Source organism: Channa argus, chromosome 9 (genome assembly GCF_033026475.1).
Source record: "Channa argus isolate prfri chromosome 9, Channa argus male v1.0, whole genome shotgun sequence".
Taxonomy (NCBI): Eukaryota; Metazoa; Chordata; class Actinopteri; order Anabantiformes; family Channidae; genus Channa; species Channa argus.
The window spans coordinates 25,096,268-25,124,248 of NC_090205.1; the positions used below are offsets into that span (position 1 = coordinate 25,096,268).

The following is a 27,981-nucleotide window of genomic DNA, read 5'->3' on the forward strand; positions in this document are numbered from 1 at the left end:
GTGAAGAACGTTCTGCTAAAGTCTTTGTAGTGTGTTCCAGTGCCAGTACCTCTGTCTGGGCCAGATGACGGCATCGTGAGCTTGGTGCACTTCTGCCTTTATCACGGTGAAGGTCACAGGGGAGCTGGAGCTGATCCCAGCAATCTGTGGGCGTAGGAGGGATACATGCACCTGGTCGTCGAACAGGTCACTGGTCACAAAGACAGAAACAGCATAAGATCGGTTATTAACATAAAATGGGATTTTTGTGTATTTTTTTAAAAAAACTTAAACTAAACAGTGTTATGATTATTTACCTTAATGCAGAATTTCCACAGTTTATTCAAATCTTAACCACTTGAATGAATTTAATCAGTAGGTTATTGATAACAAGTCTGCACATTTACTACTAACTGTTTATCCGCGTTCCTCCATCCTGCCTGTACTGCCAGAATTCGAAAGATTTTGCTGTAACATGGTTTGTTTATGAGGCCTGACAGTGAGCAGCCCCACAATTATCATTTGGGTGGGTCTTGTGTCTAGAAGGTTTTTTTTTCTTGTTTTTTTAAATTCTCTGACTAACCAGATGATCACGCTGTGTCAGGTAAAGTGCAACCAACTAGTTAGTCTCCTATAATGGCTGCAACTCTGAGGAAAATGTACCAGTGTTGATGCTGACTTTCACCCGATTATTTGTTTGCATGTTGTCCAGAATCATGAGCTGTGTTCTCAAAAAAACAAAAAAAAACAAAGCCACGGATGGGTGTTGGATCACACTTGCATGCACTCATTTTGGTGAAACACTTCCCAGTGAGAAAAGACCTTAGAATAGGAAACACAGATGTCACAATCGGTTCATGGAGACTTCCACAGCTGTGGCCGCTTAGGAAAATGTGTCTATTTGTTTGTATGCAGTCATATAACAAGTCAAAAATAAAAATAAATAAATGGATAAATAAATATGTGCTACAGTTACTCTCACTCCCGATGAAAGAAGCCTCTGATCTGGGCACTTGCTCAAGTCAGGACTAAACAGAATTGACTTCAGATAAGTTCCATATTTAGACTGATGTCTTGTGAGGCCAGATGTGATCGGGATATTCCACTGTAGGAAATGAACGGCAGCTTGGCTTTTGGGAATGACCACCAGCTGGAGGCACTAAAATGTAAGTCAAAGGTTCAATCCCCATTAATATTTTCTACCCCTACCCCTCATTTGTTGAGTTTCCTCTCGAAACACAGTCATAAGGAGTGGTGGGTAAGATAAGGAGACAACCCTTCAAGACCCCTATGTCATTAGAGCTAAATGAATGATCTCATTTACTGAAGAGGGCCCAGTCAAACACTGTTCACTTTTTCATTAAACACACGTCACCAATGCTGCTTGCAATTTCAATACACTGTCTGCAGTGGTGGATAACAACTTTTTCTCCTTCCCGGACCACCTGCACTGGTTTTAGTGGAGTGATGCAGTGCCAAAAAAAGGAAAACATGATATGGAAAATAATGTGAAAATGTGGGACTGTCTTCCACTAACAGTTAAAGTTACATGTTACTTCATTAACTGGCTTATTAACATCAAGTGAACTGATATTATCCGGTGAACTTTTTGTTCAATATACATAATATTGAAAAAATATTCAGGCAATCTCATGGTTAAGATAATCTTTACGGGTCAGTTAACGATCAATCAAATCAATCTAAACTTTATTCATATAGCAAAGTGCTTTGGAGATGGTTGAAATTTGAAGACAGGTGCATCTAGCAAAGATAATAAAAACTGTCAAAACAGTGATAATAATGTATAATAGCACAATGAGACTAATGCAGAGAAATAAAAGGTTGAAGATAAAACTAAATTAAAAAATATAATCCATGAAAAATTAAAAGAACAAAATAAATACATTTAATTTGGATAAAATAAATGATATGTAATTGAATGCAATAAATGAGTAGCACACATTAAATATTTTAACCAAAAGCCAGGATAAAACGGCGGGTTTGAAGTTTGCTTTTAAAAGCATCTGGACTTTCTGTTGTGTGACCAAGGGGAACAATGGGACATGGGACCCAGTCCCACCCTGTCTGCTGCTGGTTTATAGTCCAGATATTTGACAGATCTAGGGACAGTTTTGATTAAAATCACCTCTAACACAATGGAAATAACATTTAAATGTTTTGCTTTCACTAACTTTATTGTATTGCACCTTATGCTGTGCACTAATGCAGTCATAGTACCACTGCTAGAGTTGTTGGTGGATGTATTGGATATTGGATCAGCTCATGAAGACACCAAAGATCCTTGTAAAATAACAAAAACTCTCTATTTTACATGGGTCTTATAATGGGTCTTATAATTTCATGAGTCATTGGGTGGTAATGAGTCAGTCGTTCAGAAAGTGGAAAGTACAGCACGTGTGCCCCTCAGTATTAAACCATGTGCATGAAAACCACTGAAAGCATCAGAGTATGACTTGATATTTCAGAAATGGATGTTACCAGTGTCCTGTGAGGCACAATTGTTCACTGTGACTGTCTAAATGGTTTTTAGAAGCACTGCAGACCATTTTGTTGGAGTCAAGCAGACTTTGGACCGTCCAGTGGTTTGTGCCCCACATGCTTGCACTATAACATTAATAGGGGCTAAACAGTAATGTTTATATGATCCAGCTAAAAACATAAATCCCTTCACTGCATTTAGTGATTCAAGGCAAACCTCTGGTGGACTGACGTTGACCAGTCTAAAACTGATGAGTCAAAAGGGGGACGGGTGTCATAGTACATCGGGTCAAAACCAACCCAGAATTCTGGGATGGTGTGAAGAAAGTTTGCTGCATGGCCAGAGTGATTTGCCATAACTTGGTAAAATATGAATTCTGTTCTCTACCAGAAAATCCTGAAGGAGAACACTGGCTCATCGGTCTGAGTTGAAGCTCAGTTACAACTGGGTTCTGCAGCAAGATAATGATCGCAAGGATAATAAGAAGTTGAGATCACAATAACTCAAGATGAATCAAATAGAATTTTGGTATGGGTTAAAGGCTATGAAGATAATGTACAAAATGATGAATGATGAATTTGCCACTGTTAATCTACATTCCTGCTCTAAGAAATTGGGGAGGGTTGCGTCAGGAAGGGCATCCGGCGTAAAAACTGTGCCAAATCAACACGCGGACAATGATCCGCTGTGGCGACCCCGAACACACGGGATAAGCCGAAAGGACAAAAAATAAATCTACATGCCTGCTCTAAAATATACAGATCGGATCTAAACAATGCATGAAAAACAAAGTCTTAAAAACAACAAATGCGCAAACAATAAAACCAATAAGACGAAACAAATAGTGTATGACTGTAACTTTGTTCACCCTGACATTTTTTACTGCCACCCCAACAAGACAGGCTTAATCTGGCCCTGCTTTAAATTGAATATACCTGCAATAGAGGTAATAATTACAAAACTGAAAGCTGAGGCGAAAGAAAGAGAGAACATTGTAATGTCCTCATGTAGATTATACTTAAATTTGCTATTTAGAGTTGACAGAAGACAAAACTGGAACACATACAAACCACATTTCCAGAATCGATGGGATGCTGTGTAAAATAAAGAAAAGAGAAAATAATGACATGCAAACCATTTGAATTTTATTTTTGACTGTGACTAGTGAAAAATATTTGCTCCTTTTTGAAGCTCCACATTCAGTAAAATTGGCTCGGGGTGACAAAAGACTGGAAACGTTGTGTAATGACAAAACAAAAAGTGTGAGTTTAATTGATTTTCAAGTGTACATAATATAATTAAAAGATTCAGAGAATCCAGAGAAATCTCTGTAGGGCAGATTTTTGAAATTGGGTTTGTACACATGTAAAAAATGTTGGTGTTCTGTGTTATTTCCCCTATTTGCACCTTGTTCTGTTGAGCATGAACCGTTGCTGTGAGGATTAATAATTTCCTCATCAGACATGGTAGGAGTGAGCTAATCCCAAGTCATCTCCACCCATTTATTTACTCATGCCTTATTGGAAATAAGTGTGCCGATGGAATCAGCACATTTATTTTTTCTCAAACTAGCCAGTGAACATTTTGTTCCTAATGGCAACAGCAAAAAAGAAACTTCAAGACACCAGTATGAATACATAATTGTGTGGAGGGGTGTCTCCTGCTTTTATACGATCATAAAATAAACACTGTGTGTGTTCACGGTTGTACAGGACTTAACAACATTTCCAATGCCTTTCATAATTTCCACATAGTGTAGGAAGTTACAGCCACATCAAAAGCATCATCTGTGTGCTGAAGAAAAATTAGCAATCTGTTCCAGCTGAAGTCATGAAAAGCCGATTATCATCGGCCCTGTGTCCTGTAAAAAAAAGGTAAAAAAATTGGCAATTGTTAACGACAGAAACAAAAGTCAGGGCAGCTGTAGACGGCATCAAGCTGAACTTTGAGTATACTGTTACCACTGATGTCAGCTCAGCCCGGTCCAGACAACTCAGGCAATTGTGAGCGTGACATAAAGTTCAACCAACAATCGAATTAGGAGTCGTCAGACTGCTGTGTGAGAGGCTTTGATTTTGAAGTCGTTGTTAGGTTTGTCCTCACTCCCCAAGGGAACATTTATTCTAAGACATTTCTCCTAATGATGAATGATTGTGGACCTGCTTTCCTTCATACTTGGATGATAACTCACACCGTACTGTATATAAATGCATTAAATAAGAATTGATTTACATCTTCTTTTTTGTTGTTAAAGAGTCAATTATTAATTATCTTGTGACATTCCAGCGGCTTATTAGGTCATTATTTCCTCTGTGGACATGACCTTGTAACTCAGCGGACATTACACCAGTTTTTGGCGAGCCACCAACCTAACAATGCAATGCTTTGGAGGAAGCAGTGGTGGTTTGAGTAATGACAAGCAGACAACAGAACAAAGATACATGGGACCAGAGTGATTAGTACTTTCACATGGTGCATTTTGCAGTATGTCCATTTTGCATTTGAATGAATTAAGAAATAAAGAGATAGACCAGCAGGGTAATGAACACTGATTTGTGTTCGATCTCAAAGTATGTTGGTGCTCAGCTTTCTGTCTAAGCACAGAGATATGAGGGAGTGAGGTTAATCTTACAGCATGCTGACTTCTGGAAACAATGTCTGGTTTATCTCACTGACAGACAAATGCTGCTCCCTCAACTTAGTTAAAAGCAATGAGCTGCTGAAAAGATATCTTTGCAGAGGTATTCATTGTTGCAAAGTCTATAAAAGTTTAAGCTGATAATGTACTAGTGTACTAGTTGTCATAGGATGTGGAGGCCTGGACAGGTTACTAGTCTACCACAGTGCCACAAATAGAGACAACCATTCACACTTGTGATAACACCTACTGAACATTTAGAGTCACCCTTTAACTGGAGTGTCTGTGCTTGTGTGGGTTTTGTCTGGGTAGTCTGGTGGTCTGATCTCGAACGTCCGTCAACTAGCTGGCTAGTTTGAAGTTAGCACTTTCTTGATCATGGACGTATTTTTGAATGGGCCTCCATGGACCCAAGAGGTTTGAGGGCTCACGGTACAGCGCATCTTTAGCTACTGTTCATTTTCTTGTTTGAAATTGCTCAGTTAAAAGACACAAAATGAACACAAAAAGATGCTAAATGGCTTGGAAATGATGTACCACAGCCTGAAACCATTCAAAAGAGGTGCAGAATGACTAGAGGTGCACATAACATCCAAAAGAACAATTGTAAGATGACCACACACACTGACTCAAAAGGGTGGTACCTTTTTATGCCTGTGTCTAGAGGCTCATTTCCAATTAATCCATCTTCTTGCTGTGACCAGGTTCATCTTTTTATATTGTTTGCAGCCAGGGAGCTAGCACAGTGTGTTCATTACAGCTTCCAAGTCTGAAAAAAAGCTGCTTTTTGCAAGTGGACATGAGGCTGTGGACAAAAGTGCAAGTGTATGAAAACTGAAACATTACTGGCCACAACACAATGAGCTGAAAGATGCTAAAACTCTCCGAAGAGCTGAAGTGGCCTGCAGCCTAGAATTACAATTCTCTGTTTTGTTGTGAGTAAGTCAGTATAAAGTTTACTTTACAGAGTGGTCATGTTATCCATTGCTATTCTAACAATAATGATCATTGCAGCTCTAAAAAGGAGCCATTTTGGAACACATTTTGCCATTTTTTGTTACTTTTAGTTTTGCACAGCTTATGGATGCATGTTCTCCTGAAATTTTACAGGCCTACGAGGAAACATGTGTGTTTCCATCTGCTACATCTACAGTAAAATGGGCCCATGCTGATAAAAATGAGCTCATATGCGTTGCTGTGAGTGACTTTGTCAATTGTCTATCAGATTTTATTTTGTAGGTGTGGAACAGTGAATAGCACAGCTCTGTGTCACTGCTTTTACTTCAGAGCAATCACGTTTTCAGGCTCTGCCAGAACACTGTCTTGGACATTCCTCTGTGGGAGATTTGTGACTTTGTTTTATCTGGAGAGACTTTATTCCAAGATGGCTGTTGAATAATTCTTTAGCTGTCAGTAGGATTGACCAACAAGAGGGTGCAAAAGGCATCTTGCTAATTATAAAATAATATTCCTTGCTTTTAAAAACAAAGATCAAAAAGGCCATGCAGAAAGCTAAATGGTCACATTTTGAAAAGGGGACCTACAGTGGTAGAGAGAGAAATGGCAAAAGATAGAAAAAGGTCAGAAGAAAATCCCACTCCAGATTTGTGACATCATCCTCCCCTCTGCTCACACACAGACCAAACAGGGCCATGTGTCTGGTTTTCATTTATTTTTTTTTCTTCCCCTGTTCAACCTCTTCTCTTCTCTTCCTCCTCCCTTTATTTTTTCCTTTTATTTCAAGAAAGTGGGAGGAGGAAGACAGAGTGTGGCAGCAATCCAGAAGTTTGAAACTTTGTCTCCCATCCAGCCTTGAACTGAGCACCACACCTCCTCTGGTTTGAGCCTGGGAGGTTCTTTATCTCTTTCTGCCTCAACCCTTTTCTCCCCCCTTTCATTCAGGACCCCTCTCTAGGCACATCTCTTCTTCAGTGGCCTTATCACTGCCTTGTTCAGCCGCCTTCCTGTGGAAGGTGGTGGAAAACCCAGCAAGAGGAATTTGCCAAGAGGATAATGATCAAAAGCCCAGCTTGCAGTCATTTTACATAACTGACACTATTATTGTTCTTCACAAACAAATACAGTGGAGTACAGCTATTTCAGCTCAGGGTAAGTCTTCCATTTGCTTTGTTGGCCTATGTTACAGGAAGAGGTTGCTTCTTGCAAAGCTTAATTTCTTCACTGTTTTCATTCGTTTAAGCATTGGCCTCAATTGCACCGTGTGTTGATTATAAATAGTGCATTGACCATAGCGCATCTTTAAGTCATAATATGGAAGCTTAGGATGGGTGTCTTAATCATAGGGTTCTACAATCACTTGGCTTATACTTCACAAATATCAGACAGCATGCGTTAGGCAGCATGACTGAAACCTATACTTTAGCGGTGAGAGTGCTGGAAGGGCAAGAGGTGAGCCACGGTTGGGGTAAAGGAGGAGACCTCAGCAGTGTAATGTTTGAGTGCAGAGAGAGAAATGTGTGCTCTCGTTCTCCGCTTTGAAAAAGTCGGAAATCGCTGCTCTCCTGTGTTATATTCTTGCTCCGTGCAAAAATGTTCTCATGTGCGACTGTTCTGCTAAACACTCTGGATTCATACATGTCATGTAATTGGGGTATGAGCAAAAATGAAGCCCCTCCTGGAGTGTTTTCGCTGTGATCTCGGCAGTGAACCTGTCAGGAGCTGCAGTAGTATGATATGTTTGTCATATGTTTTCTATGGAAAATGCAAGTTTTTGTGTAATAAATGCATCATGGAATAGAGCACATTCACTGTGCAAAAGGAACCTCCATAGTCTTTTGTATTGTATGTAAAACGATAATAAATATAACTGATAATTGTGTAATTACCAATGGTTTTGTGCATCTGATGAGTCTTCTCAATTGGCGCTTTAGTAATTCAATTAAAATGTAGTGTGCTGTTAATGGTAAACTAGCAGTTCTACATGTCCACACCCGCAGCATAGAGCTCCAAAGAGGAGCAGTTGGATGATTAGGTGTTTCCACTGCAGCAGTAGTTCATAACCACACCCTTTCTGAAATAATTACAGCAGTGTGAAGGAAAAGTGTGAAGAAAGTGTTTTCCGTACTTGTAGCCAGATGCACCAGGAGAAACCGTAAGGGGTTTGGTGCACTGGACAAATACGGCAGGGTGACAGAGGAGGACTCTAAGGTTTGGTGGACCAGGTGTGCGTCATTAATCTGTCAACAGAGACTTGGACAGTCTTGTAGGACAGAGAGGAACACAGCTGTGTCTGTACTGCAGAGCTGCGCGTGTGCATGTGGGATTTCATGCATAAATTGAGTTATTTTATTTGTTGAGTCACAGCATAATGGAATGATGGAAATTTGTCATAAATAATTCTCATGAGCTACTTGCTTCCACATATTTGTGTGTTTCCCTGTAACCTGTTGCCACGGCACAGAGAGCAAGCACTTGGTCAGTTTTCAGAAGACAGAGGAAACTTTGTGTGTGCTCCAGATTTGGTCTTTATGCATATGAAGTATTTTCAAATAATTTACAACCAGCATTTCAACAAAGCTACAGCTCCTCTTGGAAGCTCTTATCTAAACTCTTACTGGCAGAGCTGCACCCAGGAGGATTCTTAATAAAGTGTTTTTGGATAAAGAATATAGATCAGCATTAGCGTGTTTTATGGCTCCTCCGTTCTCTCCAGCTCTTTGTCGTTTTTTCCATGATGCAGAGCAGATGTCTTAAAACTTTGGATGTTTTTTTTTAAAGCCAAAATTCAGGAAACTAGTGCTCTGGTGTTATCTTTTTAAGGAAACAATGTAATGAAGAGACAACAATAAATGCCAAAAATGTAAAGAGGGAATAACAGTGTCAAGCATTGGTAAGGCTGAGCATCAGGCTTGTAGGGGAGATGATGATTGTTAGTCTCTGAAGTCATTTTAGGGGAAAAGAATCACGCAAACTGATCTCACTCAGCTGTTAACAATGAATGTTTAGTTCCTTAGTAGTAGCCGTTTTGTCATCTGCCTCTCTTCCGTCATCGTAGCCGATGCCGTATTAAGTATCAAGTTTAATGCTTGAACTCAGCCAGCGCTCAGGCCTACATTGGCAAGGGTGCTCGAACATACATCTGCTAGGTGTCAGACGGGCTAATACACACCAGCTGTGTGGAACTGCCTGAACAGCCAGCCTCCCTGTCCCTCTTTTAACTTTTATCGTTGATCCCCCCTCATCTGTGCCACACATGGCACATCACATCCTTACAGTTGAGAGGTGGATTGATGGCAGGTCCACATAGCCTCGTGACTGATTAAAGAACGTAGAGACTCAGCACACTGGGATGTTTGCTTGCAAAGTCAGACATTCTGCAAGTAATATTTCCCTGCCTGATGCCTCTAAGTGGCAGTGTAGAGTTGTTACACGCTCAGCAGCAGCTTTAGTTTAGATTTTTAAATTGAGCCTCATTAAATTGTGATCTCACTTATATTTGAGCCAGTTTTTAAAAAAGGGGGTTCAGATAAGCATCTATATGTAAGAGGGCTGACAGTGCTCAGCTTCTTCTGTGGGAAGTCTGTTACACTGTGGCTGAGGAGTTGTAACATGTAAAGACTGATGTCCGATCATAGGTTACTAATGCAGTATAGGTGGGTTTATACCTAAAGCAGAAAACTGTACAAAGAAGCAGAAAGAGCAAATGCTTGGGGAGCTTCCAAAAAGTTAGGGAAAACGGCCCCCAGTGGTTGCTCACGTTAGGAATTTTTGTGATGACTACTGTAACCCCCCTTTAAACCCCTCATGGGGCTGGATGGTCTTCCTCCTCTCAGGCTCCATCAGAGTATAGCATCACTATGGTTTGTGCACACAGACACATTCTGTGATATCACTGAACAATGTCCCTCTTTCCAACCCCAAGGTCAACATATACTTAATGACATTTTCTATAACTAGGGCTGTTGCAGTTGTGTGCAACTCTGCTCTTACAAATCAAGTGTGTTTATGCATGTGCCTGTTTGTCCTTGCTATAAATGAGTGTGTGAGGTCCAGCTGCAAATGTGCTTCAGTCTGCTTATGGCCACAAGCAGAGTGTATCTTGTTCTGACTTCTAACAATAAATATTACCAGTTAGCAGGAGATACTGTTATATACAGGAAAGTATGTTGTCCTCAGTGGATGACTCACACTTCTTTTCAGACTAGTTAAACATGGAGCTGAAATGGTGACTCAGCCTGTCATGATGGAACTTACATGAAACATCATAACAGATTATAACTCAGAGGCTGAACGTGCATGAATTTATGTAGTGTATAGCTGCAGCATCTAAAAGTCCCCCATATAATAAATTTGAAAATGTGTTAAAGGCTCATATGACAGAAAGAAATGTAGATTGTTTCCCAGGGCAATATGATTAAATTGGCTAAAAATATCACAAAGATTTCATTCATTCTAATCAGAATTGTCAAAGTGCTGTGACCTTCTAACTATAATCAGATAAGATATTTTGGCAAACACGTATATGATCAGTATCAACCCATTTAAATCTTGCAATAATTTGCTAAATGTCAGTATAACCTCGTTATGAAAAGATAATGTAGTTGCAGTTAAATTCCCCACAAAAATGTATTTGCTTTTTCAGTTTGGCTGTGTAAAAGGGAAATTCGTATGAAACAGGGCTGTTCTGTCATATTAGCTAATCAAAGAGCTCTCGTTCCAAGTGGCAAAAAACAAAAAGCATGATTCGTGCATTCAAATTGTACTTTCTTTCTGTAACGTAATTTCCCATGCTGCCTTTGTTTTGACTGCTTTTATCAGAAAACTGGAGCCCACTCTGCTACCATGTTTTCCTCTGTGGTGTTGAGGGGAAGCCATGCTGTTGACACATTGGCCAGGCTTGGCAAACTGCAGAGAAGTGGCTTTTGAGTGACCTGAAATCACATGAGCATGAGTACAGAACACAAACATCTGTTGGAGAGGTTCGTTTTCCTTGAACTAGGGGATTTTTTTTTATCTGGCATTGCAGATATTGCATATCTCAATGCAAGTAAAATAAAATGTGCCAACAAATGCACTGTAACCCTGTTTTCCCAGTTTAGACCTTTTAAAAGGTTCATTCTCATCTGTAAAAGGTGGTTTGCAATTATATTGGACACAGCACACTATAAACATGTTGACTCCTACTAACATAATGTCTGCAGTGTTGCGTTACTTCATTATTCCTGTGTAATGTGGATGACTTTGTGGTCTAGCAGAGTCACAGGTTTTCCTTCTCTTATGAAAGGGTCTATTTTACTCCACTGCTAAAATCATTTATTTTAATTAGCCCTCAAGTCAACTGTACGTTCAGTAAGACCAGGGAGACAGAGAAGTTTTTCACAGCTCAAAGTGTTGTGTGCTACAACTTTAGCATTTACTATTTTGTTATTTGCTCTGCCTGTGCTTAGATGCAATTTGGACTGTTAATATTTGTGTCATATTGGCAATGATATTCTCATTTAGCAGTTGCTAAAACCACTTTAATAGTAGTCACGTTTGCATCAAAAGTGACTTTGCGTTTTTGTATTTTTATAATAGTTTTTCCGGGTTTTACACTTTGCATGTGTAGAGGGAGCCTTAAAAAAGAATTTCATCCCACAACCATAGTATTAGAATTAGCATTATTTTGCAGCCTGCTTGGTAATTTCTCTCAAACAACCATCTCAACCTTTAGGTTTGATGTGCTATTACACTCAATTTAATGTTACATCTACATTTCCTGCTTCGTATGTATCAGAATCCATGACTGATGTAGTTTTATGTATTTTCTGGCACTGTGAGATCCATACTTGTTGCGCATAATTTAAAAAGCTCCTTCTTCACCCTGTTGTACTGCAAATATAATTTTCCTCACAGCTCAATCTACAGCTGCTCATAGTGCTGAGCTTTTATTGTGCCTGCCAGCAGGTTGTTAAAGGAACTCTACTCCCAGATGGTAATTTTATGATAAAGCCTTCACTGGCGGTAGCCCATCTGTGCCATCTTGGGGCATTTTATTTATTTCATTTAGAATCTTGTTTGTGTAAATCCGTCTTGATTGCACAATTGTCAACAATTTTGGTTAATTTAGGAGGCATTTTAGAGCAATTTTAAGCTGCTTCAGGATTTCATTTGCAATAGTGCTCCCACTTTCGCTGTCCTTGGATATTTTTAGGCCCATATGATCAGGGTGCTCTGAAATCCAATAGGTTAGATGTGATAGGTGCAGAAGAACAATTGTTTGCGTGCACATCCATGTGTTTTTAACCTAAAAAAACAGAGGTTAGTATCTGATCATATTTAATTAGTGTTCGATCTATTGTTTACATCCTGTACTTTAGGGTAACAGTAAATACAAAAGGTTACGCATTCTCTCTTTTAACCTTATGCACTTGTGCACATTTCCTTTAGCTTATAAATGAGACGTGGCGGCGAGGGGGCGTGGGGCGACTGTGGCGCAGGAAGGTAGAGCGGTTGTCCACCAATCTCACAGTTGTTGGTTCAATCCCCGGCTCCTCTGGTCACATGTCGAAGTGTCCTTGAGCAAGACACTGAACCCCAACTTAGTTGCTCCCGGTGAGTGTTGGCCAGCTGCATAGCAGCGCCCCCATCGGTATATGAATGTGTGTGTGATTGTGAGTGTGATTGGGTAAATAAGAAGCAGTGTAAAGCGCTTTGAGTGCCAATAGGTAGAAAAGCGCTATATAAGTGCAGACCATTTACCAAGTGCAGACCATTTATGTGTGTCATTTGTTTTGTTCCCTTTTATTTCCTAATATGAACTAACATCCTCATGGGGGAAAATCTTTACTAATATAAAACACAGCCCTGCTGTGAAAATTGACTTTCCACTTCAACACTTCTCCTAAGAACAAGTTATTTCCTTAGTTGGAAAATTCAGGCTCTGCCTAGAAGAAATCATCGCCAAAGCACATTGGATGGTAGTTTTAACAGGTGGTTTAGATCCTTGCCATTCTGAGCAACACTTCTGCTATTGATGCACTGTTCCCTCATTACTCTGATACTACTGAGCTGGTAGTTATGCTAAAAACCAATAGGATGAACAAGTCAGGTGTCAATTTTTTATTAAAAAAAATAGCTGCAGTTACCATGACATGTGATTTCGTCATTTTGAAGATTGGACAGGACGAACTGCTTGCCGCTCCCTGATGATAATGTCAAAATAGGAAAATGACATTTTTCAGCCGTAAGCAACTGATTGGTGGAGACATTGCAGCAAAAGTAGCAGCAGGCTCGTTCACAGTTTCCGAAAAGACTGTGAAATAGGTCTGACAACAGACATGCTTCTTGTCTACTTTAGTCTGTAAAAGATTAGATGTTACACACTTGGCAAAAGAAAGAAGCTTGTGCAATGTTTTGCAGAAGTGGTCAAACAATGATAACGAGTGACCAAACATTTCATCTCCACAACAGAAACTTTGTACACCCAATTGCTCAAGAAATATGTGAAACCAAGATGTGAAAACCTTAAAGAATGCAAAGTTTGTACTTTAAGCACAGAGATGTAACACCCACAATGTGGAGAGTCATCCAGAACATGCAAGCTTCAAACAGAAAGGCCACAGCTGGCTGGGATTTGAGCCAGATACCTTCTGCACAGAGTCATTTATGTTTATATATTTTCACATCATTTAACACACAATGTTAATACCACCTGGTGGTTTTCATGTTCACGGGGAAAAGTTAATGCTCCATCTGACTGATACAGTAGAACACATGGTGCATGATGATGCAGATCAGTCATCAACACAACTACATAGATTTGCAGAAATATGTACACAAAGTGTTTGCTCAAACTAACCAAAGCTGTTAGTGTTCACATCACTCACAGTCTTGTTGTGAAAACTGTGTGTTCTGATTGTCATTTTCTGTCCCATAATGTAAACGCTATTAAATTAGCGCTGATGTTTGGGCTTCCTGGTTTATACTCTCTTTGTGTTCCTTCTTTCTGATTCCACAGGTGTCCCCTTCGCTTCTCCTGAAAATGAGGAGGCATCGGTTGTTACCGCTATGTGCCCTTCTGGGTGTCCTGTTTGTAGGACTCCCTAAACTCGATGCTCAGGAAGGTAAGTTGTACTAACATTCATTTTTGTGCTCACTTTGCAGATGGTCTGTCTGTAATTAATGTTTCAGTTTTCAGCGGGATATTTTTTTTTCTTTTATGGTTTAACTCTGGACCTGTTTAAATATTTCAATAAAAAGTGAGAAATAATACATCAAATCATAATTTTAAACAAAAATAGGCATTAAAATAGGTATAGGTTGTTGTTTTTTTTCATTCTAATATTGATTAACTAGTCATATTAAAGCATTTATCTATATATGGAATGAAAATCAGAACAAAATGCCTAAGGAGTCTTAAATAGCCAAATCCAGTCAGATGCTTTTGAAAAATAAAGCAGAATAATGTTACCTAAAGTTGTGTTGTGCAATAGTTTTTAGTTTGGTACCAAAACAATATTTTGGCACCTAATGAAAAGCATTTTTTTCACTAGTCTTCACTTCTGTCCTCCAAACACTCTTTTAAAGATTGTGCACAAGGGTTGGAAGCTGATATGTACTTTCTAGTGGATTCATCCTGGAGTATGGGAGAGGAGAACTTTGAGCATGTCAGACAATTTTTATACAGCTTGATACAATCGCTGCACCAGGTTGGAGGGAACAGGTTTAAATTTGCCCTTGTGCAGTACAATAGCAGGCCTGAGACTGAGTTCCAGCTCAACACCTACGAAACAACACCAGAAGTCCTTTCACACATCAAGGCTATGTCTTATCGTGGTGGGGGTACCCGGACTGGCCTGGGCCTGGAGTTCTTGATGCGTACACACTTGACCACTGCTTCGGGCAGCCGCGCTGTTGAAGGAGTGTTTCAGGTGGTGGTCGTGCTAACAGACGGGCGCTCCCAGGATGATGTGGCTGAGCCAGCTCAGGTGTTGCAGCTGGCAGGGGTGGAGTTGTTTGCAGTAGGAGTTCAGGATGCAGTGGACTCGGAACTCAGGGAAATGGCTAGCCAGCCCTATGACACTCATGTTTTCAGTGTAGACTCTTTCCTGTCGTTGCGGGATATAATCCAAGATTTAGTAGTGGGCCTTTGCAGTGTGGTGACCCAGTCAAGGGGTGCTCCTGTGCCAAAAGAGTCCCCTGTGGCTGAAGAAGGGAAAGGTAATGAAATGGGACCAGTGTCACTAAAACACTAATGAACCTACATGTGCAGGAAGAAGCTGCTGCATATGTGGTCTTTACACTGGATTTTTTTTATTAACACAATCACGTATTTGTTAACCACAATAACCTTTCACTATCCACCTGCAAAATTAACATCACTTGTTCTTTCCACTTTTAATGTGCCCCTAATGCTTTAAAATCACAGTATGAATTGCATGCGATTGCATCTTAGTTTAGAGTGTCCTTAATAATTATGACATTTACATGTGCAGAGTCACATCTAATGTGGATTGAGTAAAAGCTATTTAGGCAAGATTAGCATTTTGCTCCAGGTGCTTTTAAGTAGGGTTGGTTGTTTTAAGGCTATGTTAGCATAAAGTAATTACCTCTATCATAACTTAAGAGCATTGTCAAATAAAGCCTGTTTGTAATAAACACAGCTGTAAGTCAAAGGACACATGATCACAGAATGAAATAGTAACATCCATATAATCCATCCTGACATTACCACAAAACATTCCTACACTAAGTCTGAAAATCAACATGGTCTCAAAGAAAATCACGTCTATCTAATCAGTCAGTTAGCTTTTAACAATAGCTAACCACGCACCACCGCTTTTGTGTCTTGCATATGTACAGTATGTCTGTCTTTATCAGTCACAATGTCTATGTGTTGAAAAAATGTTCAATATTGTGTATTTGAAACAGTGATGAACCTGTCTGAACTCATCCTTGACCCGTGGAAGAAGTACTATCATGTTTTTGAATATGTAGGTGTTTAGAAATTATTTTTCAGATAACTTAATGGAGTGCCAATGATGGATTCCAAATAAAAGTAGTGAAAATTAAATTGGAAACATCACCAATACAAGTTTTTTTTTAAATATATATATTACATGCACAGTAATTACATGTAACAAGTTTTCAAGTACTGCAAACTTGTAAACACCAAGGATGGGTCATGGGGTCATGACTGGTCACTTTATCTGAGGTCTGTAACAAGAGTCTGCATGGGAAGGCTGAACTCGGTGGAGTTTATTCAAAGGATTCTTCCTGTTTACTTGATTTATTATTAGTGAACGTCATTTGATTGCGTTCAGCCCTTGTACCTTATTTTAAAAAAAATATTTACGTCTCAAACAAGAAGTGTAAAGTTTTCAGTTCAAATACCAGTAAACACATTATCAAAATGAGTTTTCAATTCTTGACCTTTAGATGTTTGAATGGTCAAATGGAAGCTATTAGATTTATTCCTATACAAGTGGTTAATATTCACAATGGTTGCAATGTGTCTACTGCACTTTATCTGCATCCTCATTTTACTTCCAATTTAAATATTCATTCTCTAACTTATATCAACTACATTTAGGGGGGGGAGAATCAATAAAATGATTCAGGAAGTCTCCTTGGTTCAGCCAACATGTAGTATGATGTGTTTTGTAATGTTGTTATTGATTTTTATTCTGAATGTTAATTGACACATGCAGTGACATGCTAGCACAAGGTCTTTAAGTTCTTTGTCTCTGTCTCACTATGTTAACACTGTCACAAGTTCCATTTTGTTTTGTTTTCTCTCTCTCTCCTTAAAGCGCAAGATTCAGCTGACCTAGTATTCTTAATTGATGGATCACAGAACGTTGGACAAGCAAACTTCGCCATTGTGCGTGGTTTGGTTTTGAAAATCGTTGAGAGCCTTGATGTGGGCAGGGACACTGTTCGGGTAGCCTTGGTCCAGTACAACGACAGCCCAGAATTAAAGTTCTATCTAAATAGCTATGACAGCAAATCATCAGTCCTGGCGGCCGTGAAGGCTCTAACCTTCTCAGGGGGCGAGGAGTCTAACCTGGGAGCTGCCTTGGAGGAAGTGGCCGAGAACATTTTGAACCCCACAGCTGGGGGCAGAGCAGACGAGGGTGTGCCCCAGATGGTGGTGGTAATCGGTGCGGGGGAAAAAACTGATGATACTGTTGCTGGTGAACAGGCACTTAAAAGGGCTGGCGTTTTCACATTTGGTGTGGCAGTTGGTGATGCTGCCACTACAGATCTGAAAGCAGTTGCTACCGGAGAGAGCTTTGTCCTGTCTGCCCCTGATTTCAGAGAAATAGAGGGCAAGATTGACCAGCTGCTCCCATACATTAATGGGGTAATCGAGCGAACCATTTTGATTGAGACTGAGATCACAGAAGGTAGGTAACTCCTCTGTAAATGTTGGCACGGCATTGTCACTGTGGAAGGCGACTTCTTAACTTTAAAGATTATGGTGAATCTAATATAGTGTGCAAGGTAAGATGTGCTTTTGCCGAAATTGAAATTGTCCATCTGTCCATCAGTAGGGTTTTTAACATAGATGCTGATGACCGTAAAAGTTATTATTAATTTTCTATACTGACACTGTAAAACAGTTCAGTGGTTAATATTGATTTAGACTGATAGACATACATATGTGTGTCTTTGTGTGTGTGTGTGTGTGCGTGTGTGTGTGTGTCTGAGTGTGTGTGTGTGTGTGTGCATGCTGCTACCATGTTATCACAAACAAATAGTAACAATAACAATAGTAAGTAACAATAGTAACAAATAGTACTTACACACTGGAAAAAGCAGAGTTCTTTTCTATCTCGGTATGTAATATATGCACACATATTTCTGTTGACAAGGTCAGACAATGCACAAACAAAATGTAACATATGGCAGATAAAGATTTGTTCTTTGTTTTTGTTTTAAATTGGGTTTATATCTCTAATAAATAACATTAATAACTCATAACATTAATGTTTCTAATTCTATTCAAATTCATTCCACATTGCTTTTCTATACTCTCTTGTTAAAACATCCATTAAAAATGGCAGTATCGGCCCACAAATATATAAAAAAATTAAAATGAAATCAGATAAAAATAAAAAATGCAAATCTTAATACACAGTACTCTTGATGGCCTTTGCTAGGCTTCATTAATATTTAATATTCATTTCTTAAAAGTAGAATCTGTTCTTACATTAATGTTATTTCTTTTCATTTCAGTCTTGGCAGTTGGACCACGAGACATCATTTTTCTAATCGACAGTACAATGGGTACAACCCTAATCAACGCCGTGCGTGAATTCATCAAGCGATTTGTCGACACCATGCCAATCGGTCCAGATCAAGTCCAAGTGGGTGTGGCCCATTTCAGCAATACCCCTCAACTAGTGATGGATCTCAATTCCTATGCATCTAAGGATGAACTGATTGCTAATTTAGTTGGTATCAGACCGAAACCTGGACAGGCAATCAATATTGGAGCAGCCTTAAACTTTGTGCGGACAAATATGCTGCAGCCTGACAAAGGCAGTCGCATTCAACAGGGGGTACCCCAGCTGGTATTGTTGATGACCAGTAAAGCATCCAGTGACGATGTTACCCTGGCTAGTAGGGCTCTTCACCAAATGGGTGTATTAACATTGGCTGCAGGCTCCAAGAGTGCTAATGAGGAGCAGTTGAAGCAGATTGCCTTTGTTGAAAGGGTTGTGTTCATGATTAAGGATTTCCGCTCTCTGCTTCGCAACCCAACAGCAATTACTGATGCACTCTCCACTCTAGCTGGGGTGGTGACTGAAAGGCCAACAGAGCCAGGTAACTGTTTTGTCTTCTAACACACTTATTCCATTTAAAAATTAATACAAAGTAATACAATGAATGAGTTAACTTAGTTAACTTTATGTTAATACATTACACAAATTAATGAAACAGTTCCTTAATTAACCCTGTCTCCTAATAATTACTTTACACCTCAAATGCAAATGTAGTTTTGTGTTTTTGAGGGGATAGTAATTGCAAGATCACATTTTTGTTAAAATGAGGAAATTTAAGTTGCCAAATGTTCCCAGATAACTTATGTTTGTCCTTCAAAATATACAATCTTGCAGTAACATCCACTTTGACAATAGTGGCATGACTTTTAATGGTTGAATCTAGGTCCTAAAAGCCACTTTAAAAAAGGCTTCCCTTTATTAAATGTAGTGCTTCATTTGTTCAAAAAAAACAAAACAAAATATATTTCTGTGTGTGGTTTAGTTAAACATAGTACACAGTACATATACACAGTATTACATGTGGGTAATATATGTTTTTTGTTCTATTTCCCCAGTGGTGGAGATAACCACAGTGCAGACTCAAAAAGTGGTCAGAGACATTGTCTTTCTTGTGGATGGCTCAAACTACATTGGCAGCACCAACTTTCCCCATGTGAGAGACTTCATGATCAACGTGGTCAACCAGCTGGATGTACGTCCTGACAGGGTCCAGATTGGTCTCCTGCAGTTTGCTGAGAGACCAAAAGTGGAATTTAATCTGAACACCTATAACAACAGGCAAGATGTTGTGCAGAAAATCTCTCAACTCAGGCTGACTGGAGGTTCAGGTTTGAACACAGGAGCTGCTATGAATTATGCCCTCATCAACATGTTTACGTCATTAGCCGGATCACGCAGGAGGCAGGGAGTCCAGCAGGTGTTGGTTCTGATCACGGGTGGTCCTGCTCAAGATGAGGTTAAAAGCGTAGCTGATCGATTGGCTCTGGGTGGTGTTTTGACCTTCACAGTCAGTTCTGGGCAAGCGGATGAAGAACTTCTGAAAACAGTTGCCTTTGTTCCAGATTTGGCTTATCATGAAACAAGGTTCTCCAGTTTACCAGCTATGGCAGAAGTAATCATGCCAAAGTTGATAACGGTGGTTGGCGATACAGATGTAACAACAATCCCAGAGGAGTCTAGTGAGTTTTGCGTTTCTGTTTCATTAAATTAATTAATGTGATTTAAAAATATCAAACTGTAATAAAACATCCCATGAGCAACAGTTGATTTCGTTTTTTTCCCCTCAGGTGCTGAAAGGGATGTTGCCTTCCTAATTGATGGCACAGACAATGTTCGAGAAGGTTTTGCTGCCATTCGGGAATTTATCATTAAAATAATTGAACTACTTGATGTTGGGATGGACAGGGTACGAATTTCAGTGGTTCAACACAGTGAGAGGCCAACAACAACTTTCTACCTAAACACTTATCAAACCAAAGATGAGGTTATACGAGCTGTCAGGGTGATGACACCAACTGGTGGACAACGTCTAAACACAGGAAATGCTCTAAGATTCATGAAGGACACTATCTTCTCTGAAAGGCAGGGTGGCCGAGCTGGACAAGGTGTCCCTCAGTTTCTGATTGTTTTGGCTGGAAGTAGGTCCACGGATAATGTGAAGGACCCTGCTGGTGCGCTAAAGACAGAGGGAGTTGTACCATTTGGTGTTGGCGTCAAGGATGCAGACCGAAAGCAGATTGAGGACATTTCACACAATCCTTCCTTTGCTTTCACTGTGAGGGAATTCAGTGAGCTTAGCACCGTACCGCAGAGACTCAATAACTATGTGAGCCTCCCAAGGGAAGAACTAGCCGTCGTTCTACGGGAAGGTAAGAAAATTCTTGGTTGAATCTTGCCCGTTGCATTGTTAAACTTGTTGTAAAAAAAAAAAAAGCAACACATCTGCTGATGTTGGTGCTTTGTAACGGAATCTTATTTGTTTTGTCTAAGTGCAAAGTGATAAAAAAAGAGATATTGTGTTCCTGCTGGATGGGTCTGATAACACAAGAAATGGATTTCCAGAGATAAAACTCTTTGTTAAGAACATAGTGGAGAAACTTTCTCTCAATGAGGGCCAAGTCAGAGTGTGTGGTTCAGTTTGCGGATAACTCTGAGGTCAACTTTTATCTCAATTCTCTCACAACAAAGAATATTATGATAATAAAAGCCATAGATAATATAAGACACTAGGGTGGGAGCGCTGTTAACATTGGAGGAGCTCTCCAGTTTGTGAGGCACAGCATCTTTACTTCCTCAATGGGCAGTAGAAGACTAGAAGGTGTGCCCCAGATTTTAATTCTGCTAATTAGCAAACCATCCACTGACAATGTAAGAAACATAGCTTTTGCTCTGAAAGAGCATGGAATTTTATCAGTGGGAGTTGGAGTTGGAGATGCTAACCTTTCAGAGTTGGAAATGGTTGCCTTTAAACCTGGTTTTACATAAAAAGTCAATGACTTCTCCAAGTTGCTCTTAATTCAATCACAACTTTTTGCAACACTTAACAAAAACAATGAGGAAACCATTATTGTAATACAGTTTTACACTACCTATATTTCAAATACAACTTAATGCTAACAAATTAATACTAACTCCTACTCAAATGCAAATTTCTCACTCTCTGATGATATAATTTTCTGAGTTCCTTTGGGATTCTTTCTGTTGCATGCAGTCTTAGATTTCTCTTGCAATGAAGTGTGTTTTGTTTGAAAAATCTACTGTATATCTCAGGTTTTCCCGAGTGTTGCTTTTTTTATACTTCTTTCCAGTGTGGTATTACTTTGAAGCTGGATCGACATGTTCTTTCATACATCTTTTTTAAAAAGATGGTTCTTCAGCAGTTCTGTTTGAAATAATGGTATTAGAGCAATAGGTCATCTGTCTTTTCACTCTCAGTTTTGTTCTGTGAACCTATAACTTGCTCATGCCTATGAGAATGGATGAGTTTGGAAGTCTTTACTGTGCAGTTCGTGAATTGTCTTCTCTATCTGTATCACCTTGATGATGAAGGGAGAAATAAGAGGGACATAGTGTTCCTCCTTGATGGGTCGGATGACTCCAGAAATGGACTTCCAGCTATTCGAGAGTTCATTAGAAGAATGGCGGAAGAGCTGGACATTGACAAAGATAAGGTTCAAGTGGCTGTTATACTGTATAGTGATGACGCCACAGTTTACTTTAATTTAAAAACACACAGATCCAAAAAGGCTATCATCTATGCTGTGAGAAGTCTTTACCACAAAGGAGGGAGGCTTCGGAACACTGGAGCTGCTCTACAGTTTGTGAATGACCATGTTTTTACAGCTTCTTCTGGGAGTAGAAGCCTAGAAGGAGTCCCTCAGATTCTGTTTTTGCTGACTGGAGGCAAATCCGACGATGAAGTTTCTGTAGCTGTATCAGCCCTAAAAAAAACTGGTGTCCTGACTTTTGCCATTGGAATGAAAAACGCAGCGAGGGAAGAACTTCAAAAAATTGCCTCGTCCTCCTCATTCCTTTTTAACCTGCCTGTCTTTGGTGAGCTTTTGTCCATTCAGCCAAAGATGGCTGCATTTGTCCAGGCAGAAATACAAACCGAACTTCCTATTCTTGTAGGTAAGAAGTGAGACAGATTCATAGTTTAGCAGTCTCCTTGCTCATGATTAGTACATTTGACGTTTCACAGTTTGAACTGTAATGAAACTGAATCACTTTCTGAAGAAAGTCAGTTTCATCAGTTTCATGTTCCTCCACTGGCTGGATCCACTTTTCTGGTTATGCTGTTTCTTATTCAGCTCTTATTGCTTTTTTTCTTGTGCCTTGGAAAGTCTTTTGTTGACAGTCTCATATCAGCATACTTCTTTCAATCATTAGCACTCTTCCTTTAGCCAGTGATAATCAGATCATGGGCTAAAATATAAAAAATAAAATTCTGAAATCTTTCCTTCATTTGTGAAAGAGGAGTATGCTCCTTATCTTCTACTGTTCTTCTTAGTATCTCAATTATTTCTTAATCTACCAGTTTTCTAAACATTTCTTACATCTTACATGTTGCAAATTAATGTATGTAATGAATGGACCACAATATATGTCAGCTTATATATTTAATATCAGATTCATAAAAAGGTTTTATGAATCTTACAGTACCTACTGTTGTGGGTAAGAAGTGAGAGAGGTTCATAGTTTGGCAGTATCCTCACTTCTTATCCTCCCTTCATCTTTCATAGTTTGAACTGCTCTGAAACTGAATCACTTTCTGAAGAATGTCAGTTGATTAGTTTCATGTTCCTCAGACTGTCTCTACTGGCTGGATGCAATTTCTTGGTTATACTGTTTCTTGTTTAGCTCTCATCAATGCTTTCTTGTACATTGAAGAGTCTTTTGTTGAGTGTCCCATATCAGCAAATTTCTTTCCACTAATCGTACTCTTCCTTGAGCCGATGATAAACACACCATTGAATGAATTTTTAGAGAATGTTGAAATATTTCATTTGAGAAAGAGGAACATGCTCCTTGCCCTGTACTGTTTTATCAATGTCTCAGTATTTTTCTTCACTACCAGTTTTCTTACAATTTCTGACATCTAACATGTTCCAATTAATGGGTGTAATGATTGAATCACTGCATATATCATTTCATAAATTTTTTTAACAGATTCATAAACATGTTTCCATATTCTTTTTTCCTTAGCTGAATTAGAGTCCCCACAAAAAGACATAGTGTTTCTGCTGGATGGGTCAGATGACACGAGGATTGGCTTTCCAGCAATGAAAGGTTTTGTCCAAAGAGTGGTAGAAACACTCAGTGTTGGTGAGAACAAAGATCGTGTTTCTGTGGTCCAGTATAGCAGAGATCCAAAGACGCATTTCAGCTTGAACACCTTCACAGAAAAACGTGATGTTCTTAATGCGCTCCAGGAGTTGAACCATCTAGGGGGCAGACCACTCAACACTGGGGCAGCTCTGAACTATGTGAGAAATCATGCTTTCAGTGACTCCTCAGGGAGCCGGCATCAAGAAGGTGTACCTCAGATAATGATTCTGTTGAGCGGGGGGAGATCTCAAGATAATGTTGCAAGTGCAGCTGTGGCTCTAAAGCGGGAGAAAGTTGTTCCATTCTGTGTAGGTACAAGGAATGCAGACGTACTTGAGCTCCAAGTCATCGCACATAACCCTTCCTATGCTTTTTCTGTGCCTCGCTTTGATGATATTGGGAGCATCCAAACACAACTTGTGTCATTTATGAAAAGGGTGCCTCGACAGCAGCCAACACTAAAAACCCAGAATGCATTAGGTAAGACCATCTCTCTCTCTCTCTCTGTCTAGTTGATGACGTAATGTGTGTTACTAAGCATCATCCGTGTGTCTGATGGCGTCTGTTCTGCATATCAAACTGAATCTACTCGACGCGATATTGTACTTTTACCTGATTTCTCAGATAAAATGCAAAATGAATTTCGGGCAATACCTGGTTTTGTTGAAAAAAGGGTGGAGACTGACTTTAGGCACAATTGTGTCAGAGGAGATGACATAGAAGCACAACATATCCACCTATAGCCAAAAAAGTTGGCTTAGCAGTGTAAGAAAGTTTTTGGATTTCATGCATATGCAGACGAACATGTAGGCTACAGTATGCACACTGTCAATTCCTTCATATTGTAGATGTCACATTGGTAAAGGAAGTACGTGTCAGATAGTTTGCTATCCTTAGCCCTGAAATGGAAATTGTAACACTAAGGTTTTAGTTGTGTTGGTAAAGTTATAATAGCACTGGACAGCATTTGTCATTGTTATTTATAAACCAGTATCAAAGAAGCAACAAAGACAAGTGCATTCAGGTCAATTTAGTTTTAATGTAATTGAAAAGGACATGATGTTGTTTAGAAGTATAGCGAGGTCAGTGTTACAAGCACTGATGAAAACTATTGCTTCAAAATATGTAGACCCATAAGTAGTTACTATAAGCCTGTTTAATCTCACACACAAATATTCCCCGGTTTATTGGAAATTATTTTAATTTAGTTGACATTGTGTTGATTGACACATTCTAGGACTTGTGTTTATAATAATCTGGTTGTCTTTTTAATATTTATTATATTTTTATGAACCTCTTCTACAGTTACAGACTCTTCTTACCTTCCCACACTTGTATTGAGTGTAAATCATATACAAAGTAGTGACACCCCTACCATTAAGCACAGAGGGTCACTCTGCAATTTCATCAACGAAAAATGGTCATTTGAATTAGTGCAGCAAGTTGTGCATGTAGCTTTATATACATTTGGAAGGATGATAAAAAACTTTCAATCTTCAAAAAAAAAATGCTTGTGTGATTACAGATTCCAACAGAAGAGATGTTGTTTTTATGCTTGATGGCTCTGATGATTCTCAGCCACAATTCCCTTATATTAAAGACTTTGTGCAGGGAATAGTGGCAAACCTAAACGTTGATGCAAACAAAGATCGTGTGGCTGTGCTTCAGTACAGTGACACGGCAGAAATCAATTTTAACCTAAAACGTTACTCAACGGCCAATGAAGTTCTTGAAGCAGTAGAAAGTCTAAGTCACAAAGGAGGTTATACTCAGAACATTGGAGCAGCTCTTCAGTACGCAAGGGATCATGTATTTACTTCTGAGTCAGGAAGTAGACTCCTAGAGGGAGTTCCACAAATACTCATACTACTGACTGGTGGAAGATCTGGAGACGACATAAGAACCCCAATGAGAATGCTGAAAGAGGCTGGTGTCATTTCAGTTGCCATTGGAACAAATGATGCAGACACCTTAGAGCTACAGACAATATCTCATGAACTGAAATATTTCATCTCTATTACCGGTTTTGAGGATCTTCCTGTAGTTGAGAAAGATGTGTTGTCATTGTTAGGAGAGGCTTCCCACCATGCAGAGCAAACTCCTCCTAAAAAGGGTTTTGGTAAGATGCAATGTAATTTGCCTTTTTGCTAAAAACATTCACGGGAATTATAGGGAACTGTCATGGGAGCTGCTCACGTTACCTATAGAATCATATTGCTATTGTTTCCACGTTTTCTCTTTTTGCAGATTCCAAGAACAATGATGTAGTTTTTCTTATTGATGGATCATATGACTCACGAGATGGCTTTGAAGAGATACGAGGCGTCATAGAAAAAATAGTCGGGAGTTTAAATCTAGATGAGAACAGAGATCAAGTGGCTGTTGTTCAGTACAGCCGTGATGCCACAGTCAACTTCTATTTGAATTCTTACTCATCCAAGAATGATGTGCTCAATTCTGTTAGAACAATGAGGCATAAGTTGGGACGACCGCTTAATATTGGCAAAGCACTGGCATTTGTGAGAGATAATGTACTTGCTGCTTCAGTTGGAGGCAGAGGTGCAGAATCAGTCCCTCAATATCTGTATGTATTTAGTGGTGGGCGGTCAGAGGATGATGTAAGAGGACCAGCACAGTCACTCAAAGAAAAAGGAATAAAGACTGTTAGTATTGGAACAAAGAATGCTGATACTTTGGAAATGCAAACCATCTCTTTTACACCAGCGCATAATTTATATGTAACAAACTTTAAGAATTTGCAAAGTATACATGCATTTGTGGAAGGCGCAATGAGGGGCACTCAAGAGGCAACTGAATTTCAAACTGTTACTGGTAAGAAGTAGCTTTTTAGTCGTTTTAACAATTTAGATAGTCTAAATAAAAGTAATGTGATTACATGCCACATGTATATTTCAATGTTTCTTCAACAAATATGTTTTGTAAAATTTTTGTTTGTATCCATTTCAGACACACTTGCAGAATTAGAACTTCAAAGTGCTGATATTGTCTTTCTTCTTGATGGATCTGATGATATGCAAGCCAGTGAAAGACATATTCTGGATTTTGTCAAAGAGTTTGTCAAGAAACTAGAAATTGGGCCAAGCAAAGTACAAGTTGCTTTGATTCAGTACAGCACCGAGCCCAAAAGTGAATTTATTCTGAACACATACTCACTAAAAAATGATGTGTTGAGTCATTTGAATAATACAAAACTAAAAGGAGGGCACACTGTGAAAACTGGTGGAGCCCTTGATTATGTTAGGAAAAATGTGTTTACAAGTTTATCAGGAAGCAGAGTCCAGCAGGGAGTCCCACAGGTACTGATTCTGTTAAGTGGGCAAAAGTCAGAAGATGATGTCTTGGGGGCCGTGGGCAGACTGAGAAACACCGGAGTTGCCCTTTTCAGTGTTGGAGTGAATAATGCTGATAAGATGGAGATGGCACAATTAGCACAAAGTCCTAGAGCTATGTATTTTGTCAAAGACAAATCTGAATTTCCTCTTGTGAAAGAAGAGTTGTTGTCAGCCATTGCATCTCACAAAGAGACTGTCAGCCCTGGTATAGGTGAGTTAAATGTATTAATTTTATTTCATTTTTCTTTCATTTTTCTTACGATTCTTAAATGAGTAGGTTATAATTGTTAACTAACTGCATTTTTATGATGATCAGCATTCCCAGGTCCAATATCGATTATGAAAAGAGATATTGTCTTTCTCATTGATGGATCTGATGATGTCAGGAGTAGATTTTCTGCCATACGTGACTTTCTTGTGAAAATGGTTGAAAGCTTTGACCTGGATCAAGGAAAAGATCAAATCTCTGTTGTACAGTACAGCAATAACGTCGAACTCAGTTTCGGCCTGAATGCTTACAATACAAGCAGGGATGTTCTTAATCATGTTGCCAGCCTGAAACCAAAAGGTGGAAGGCCACAATATATTGGAGCAGCACTGCAGTTTGTGAGGGATTATGTCTTTGTTCCAAATGCCGGAGGCCGACTTCATAAAGGTTCCAAGCAGATACTTATTATGTTGGCTGGTGGAAGATCTAGAGATTCTCCAAGAGGCCCAGCAAGTATGCTTAAGACTGCAGGAGTTGTCATATTTGCAGTTGGATCAAGAATGTCAAATTCAGCAGAGATGCAAGTTATATCCTCAGATTCAAATTATGCTTATTTAGTCCCTGATTTTATAAATCTGCCTCGTATTCAAAACAGTTTGATGAGTCACATTACTCAAATTGGAGTTGAGAAGGAAAGTACAGCAGGTAAGAAATGACATTACTGATATATATAATATGTATAA

The 27,981-nt window shown here is 39.3% G+C and overlaps 3 protein-coding genes across 10 annotated transcripts in view; all 3 read left to right on the plus strand.

The window, feature by feature from the left end:
* The first annotated feature begins 6,937 nt into the window (after window positions 1–6,937).
* The window catches only part of LOC137132500 (collagen alpha-3(VI) chain-like), a 120,198-nt gene continuing 99,154 nt past the window's right edge, over window positions 6,938–27,981 (plus strand). For 6 of the 8 annotated variants that reach the window (XM_067515032.1, XM_067515033.1, XM_067515034.1 and 3 more), the window contains exons 1-7: window positions 6,938–7,226; window positions 14,077–14,182; window positions 14,646–15,278; window positions 16,871–17,467; window positions 18,300–18,890; window positions 19,405–20,028; window positions 20,137–20,718. In XM_067515032.1, the coding sequence (XP_067371133.1) occupies window positions 14,101–14,182; window positions 14,646–15,278; window positions 16,871–17,467; window positions 18,300–18,890; window positions 19,405–20,028; window positions 20,137–20,718 (3,109 nt within the window). In that variant the 5' untranslated portion in view covers window positions 6,938–7,226; window positions 14,077–14,100. The remainder of the gene's footprint in view (window positions 7,227–14,076; window positions 14,183–14,645; window positions 15,279–16,870; window positions 17,468–18,299; window positions 18,891–19,404; window positions 20,029–20,136; window positions 20,719–27,981) is intronic. The other 2 variants (XM_067515038.1, XM_067515039.1) reach the window with 2 other exon arrangements.
* LOC137132502 (collagen alpha-1(XII) chain-like) lies at window positions 20,763–22,491 on the plus strand. Its single transcript, XM_067515043.1, has one exon. The coding sequence runs from the start codon at window positions 21,829–21,831 to the stop codon at window positions 22,489–22,491; it is 663 nt and encodes a 220-aa protein (XP_067371144.1). The 5' UTR covers window positions 20,763–21,828.
* On the plus strand, window positions 23,603–27,969 carry LOC137132501 (collagen alpha-3(VI) chain-like). Its single transcript, XM_067515042.1, has 5 exons — window positions 23,603–24,157; window positions 25,203–25,796; window positions 25,925–26,509; window positions 26,645–27,241; window positions 27,347–27,969. The coding sequence occupies exons 1-5, from the start codon at window positions 23,632–23,634 to the stop codon at window positions 27,952–27,954; spliced, it is 2,910 nt and encodes a 969-aa protein (XP_067371143.1). The 5' UTR covers window positions 23,603–23,631; the 3' UTR covers window positions 27,955–27,969.

Excerpts from the sequence above, each read along its gene's own strand:
- LOC137132502 (XM_067515043.1), top strand. The coding sequence starts at position 21,829 with ATGAGTTTGGAAGTCTTTACTGTGCAGTTCGTGAATTGTCTTCTCTAT.
- LOC137132501 (XM_067515042.1), top strand. The coding sequence starts at position 23,632 with ATGAAAGGTTTTGTCCAAAGAGTGGTAGAAACACTCAGTGTTGGTGAG. Across the intron at positions 24,158-25,202 it reads AAAAACCCAGAATGCATTAG|ATTCCAACAGAAGAGATGTT; the intron begins GTAAGACCATCT and ends GTGTGATTACAG. Across the intron at positions 25,797-25,924 it reads TCCTCCTAAAAAGGGTTTTG|ATTCCAAGAACAATGATGTA; the intron begins GTAAGATGCAAT and ends CTCTTTTTGCAG.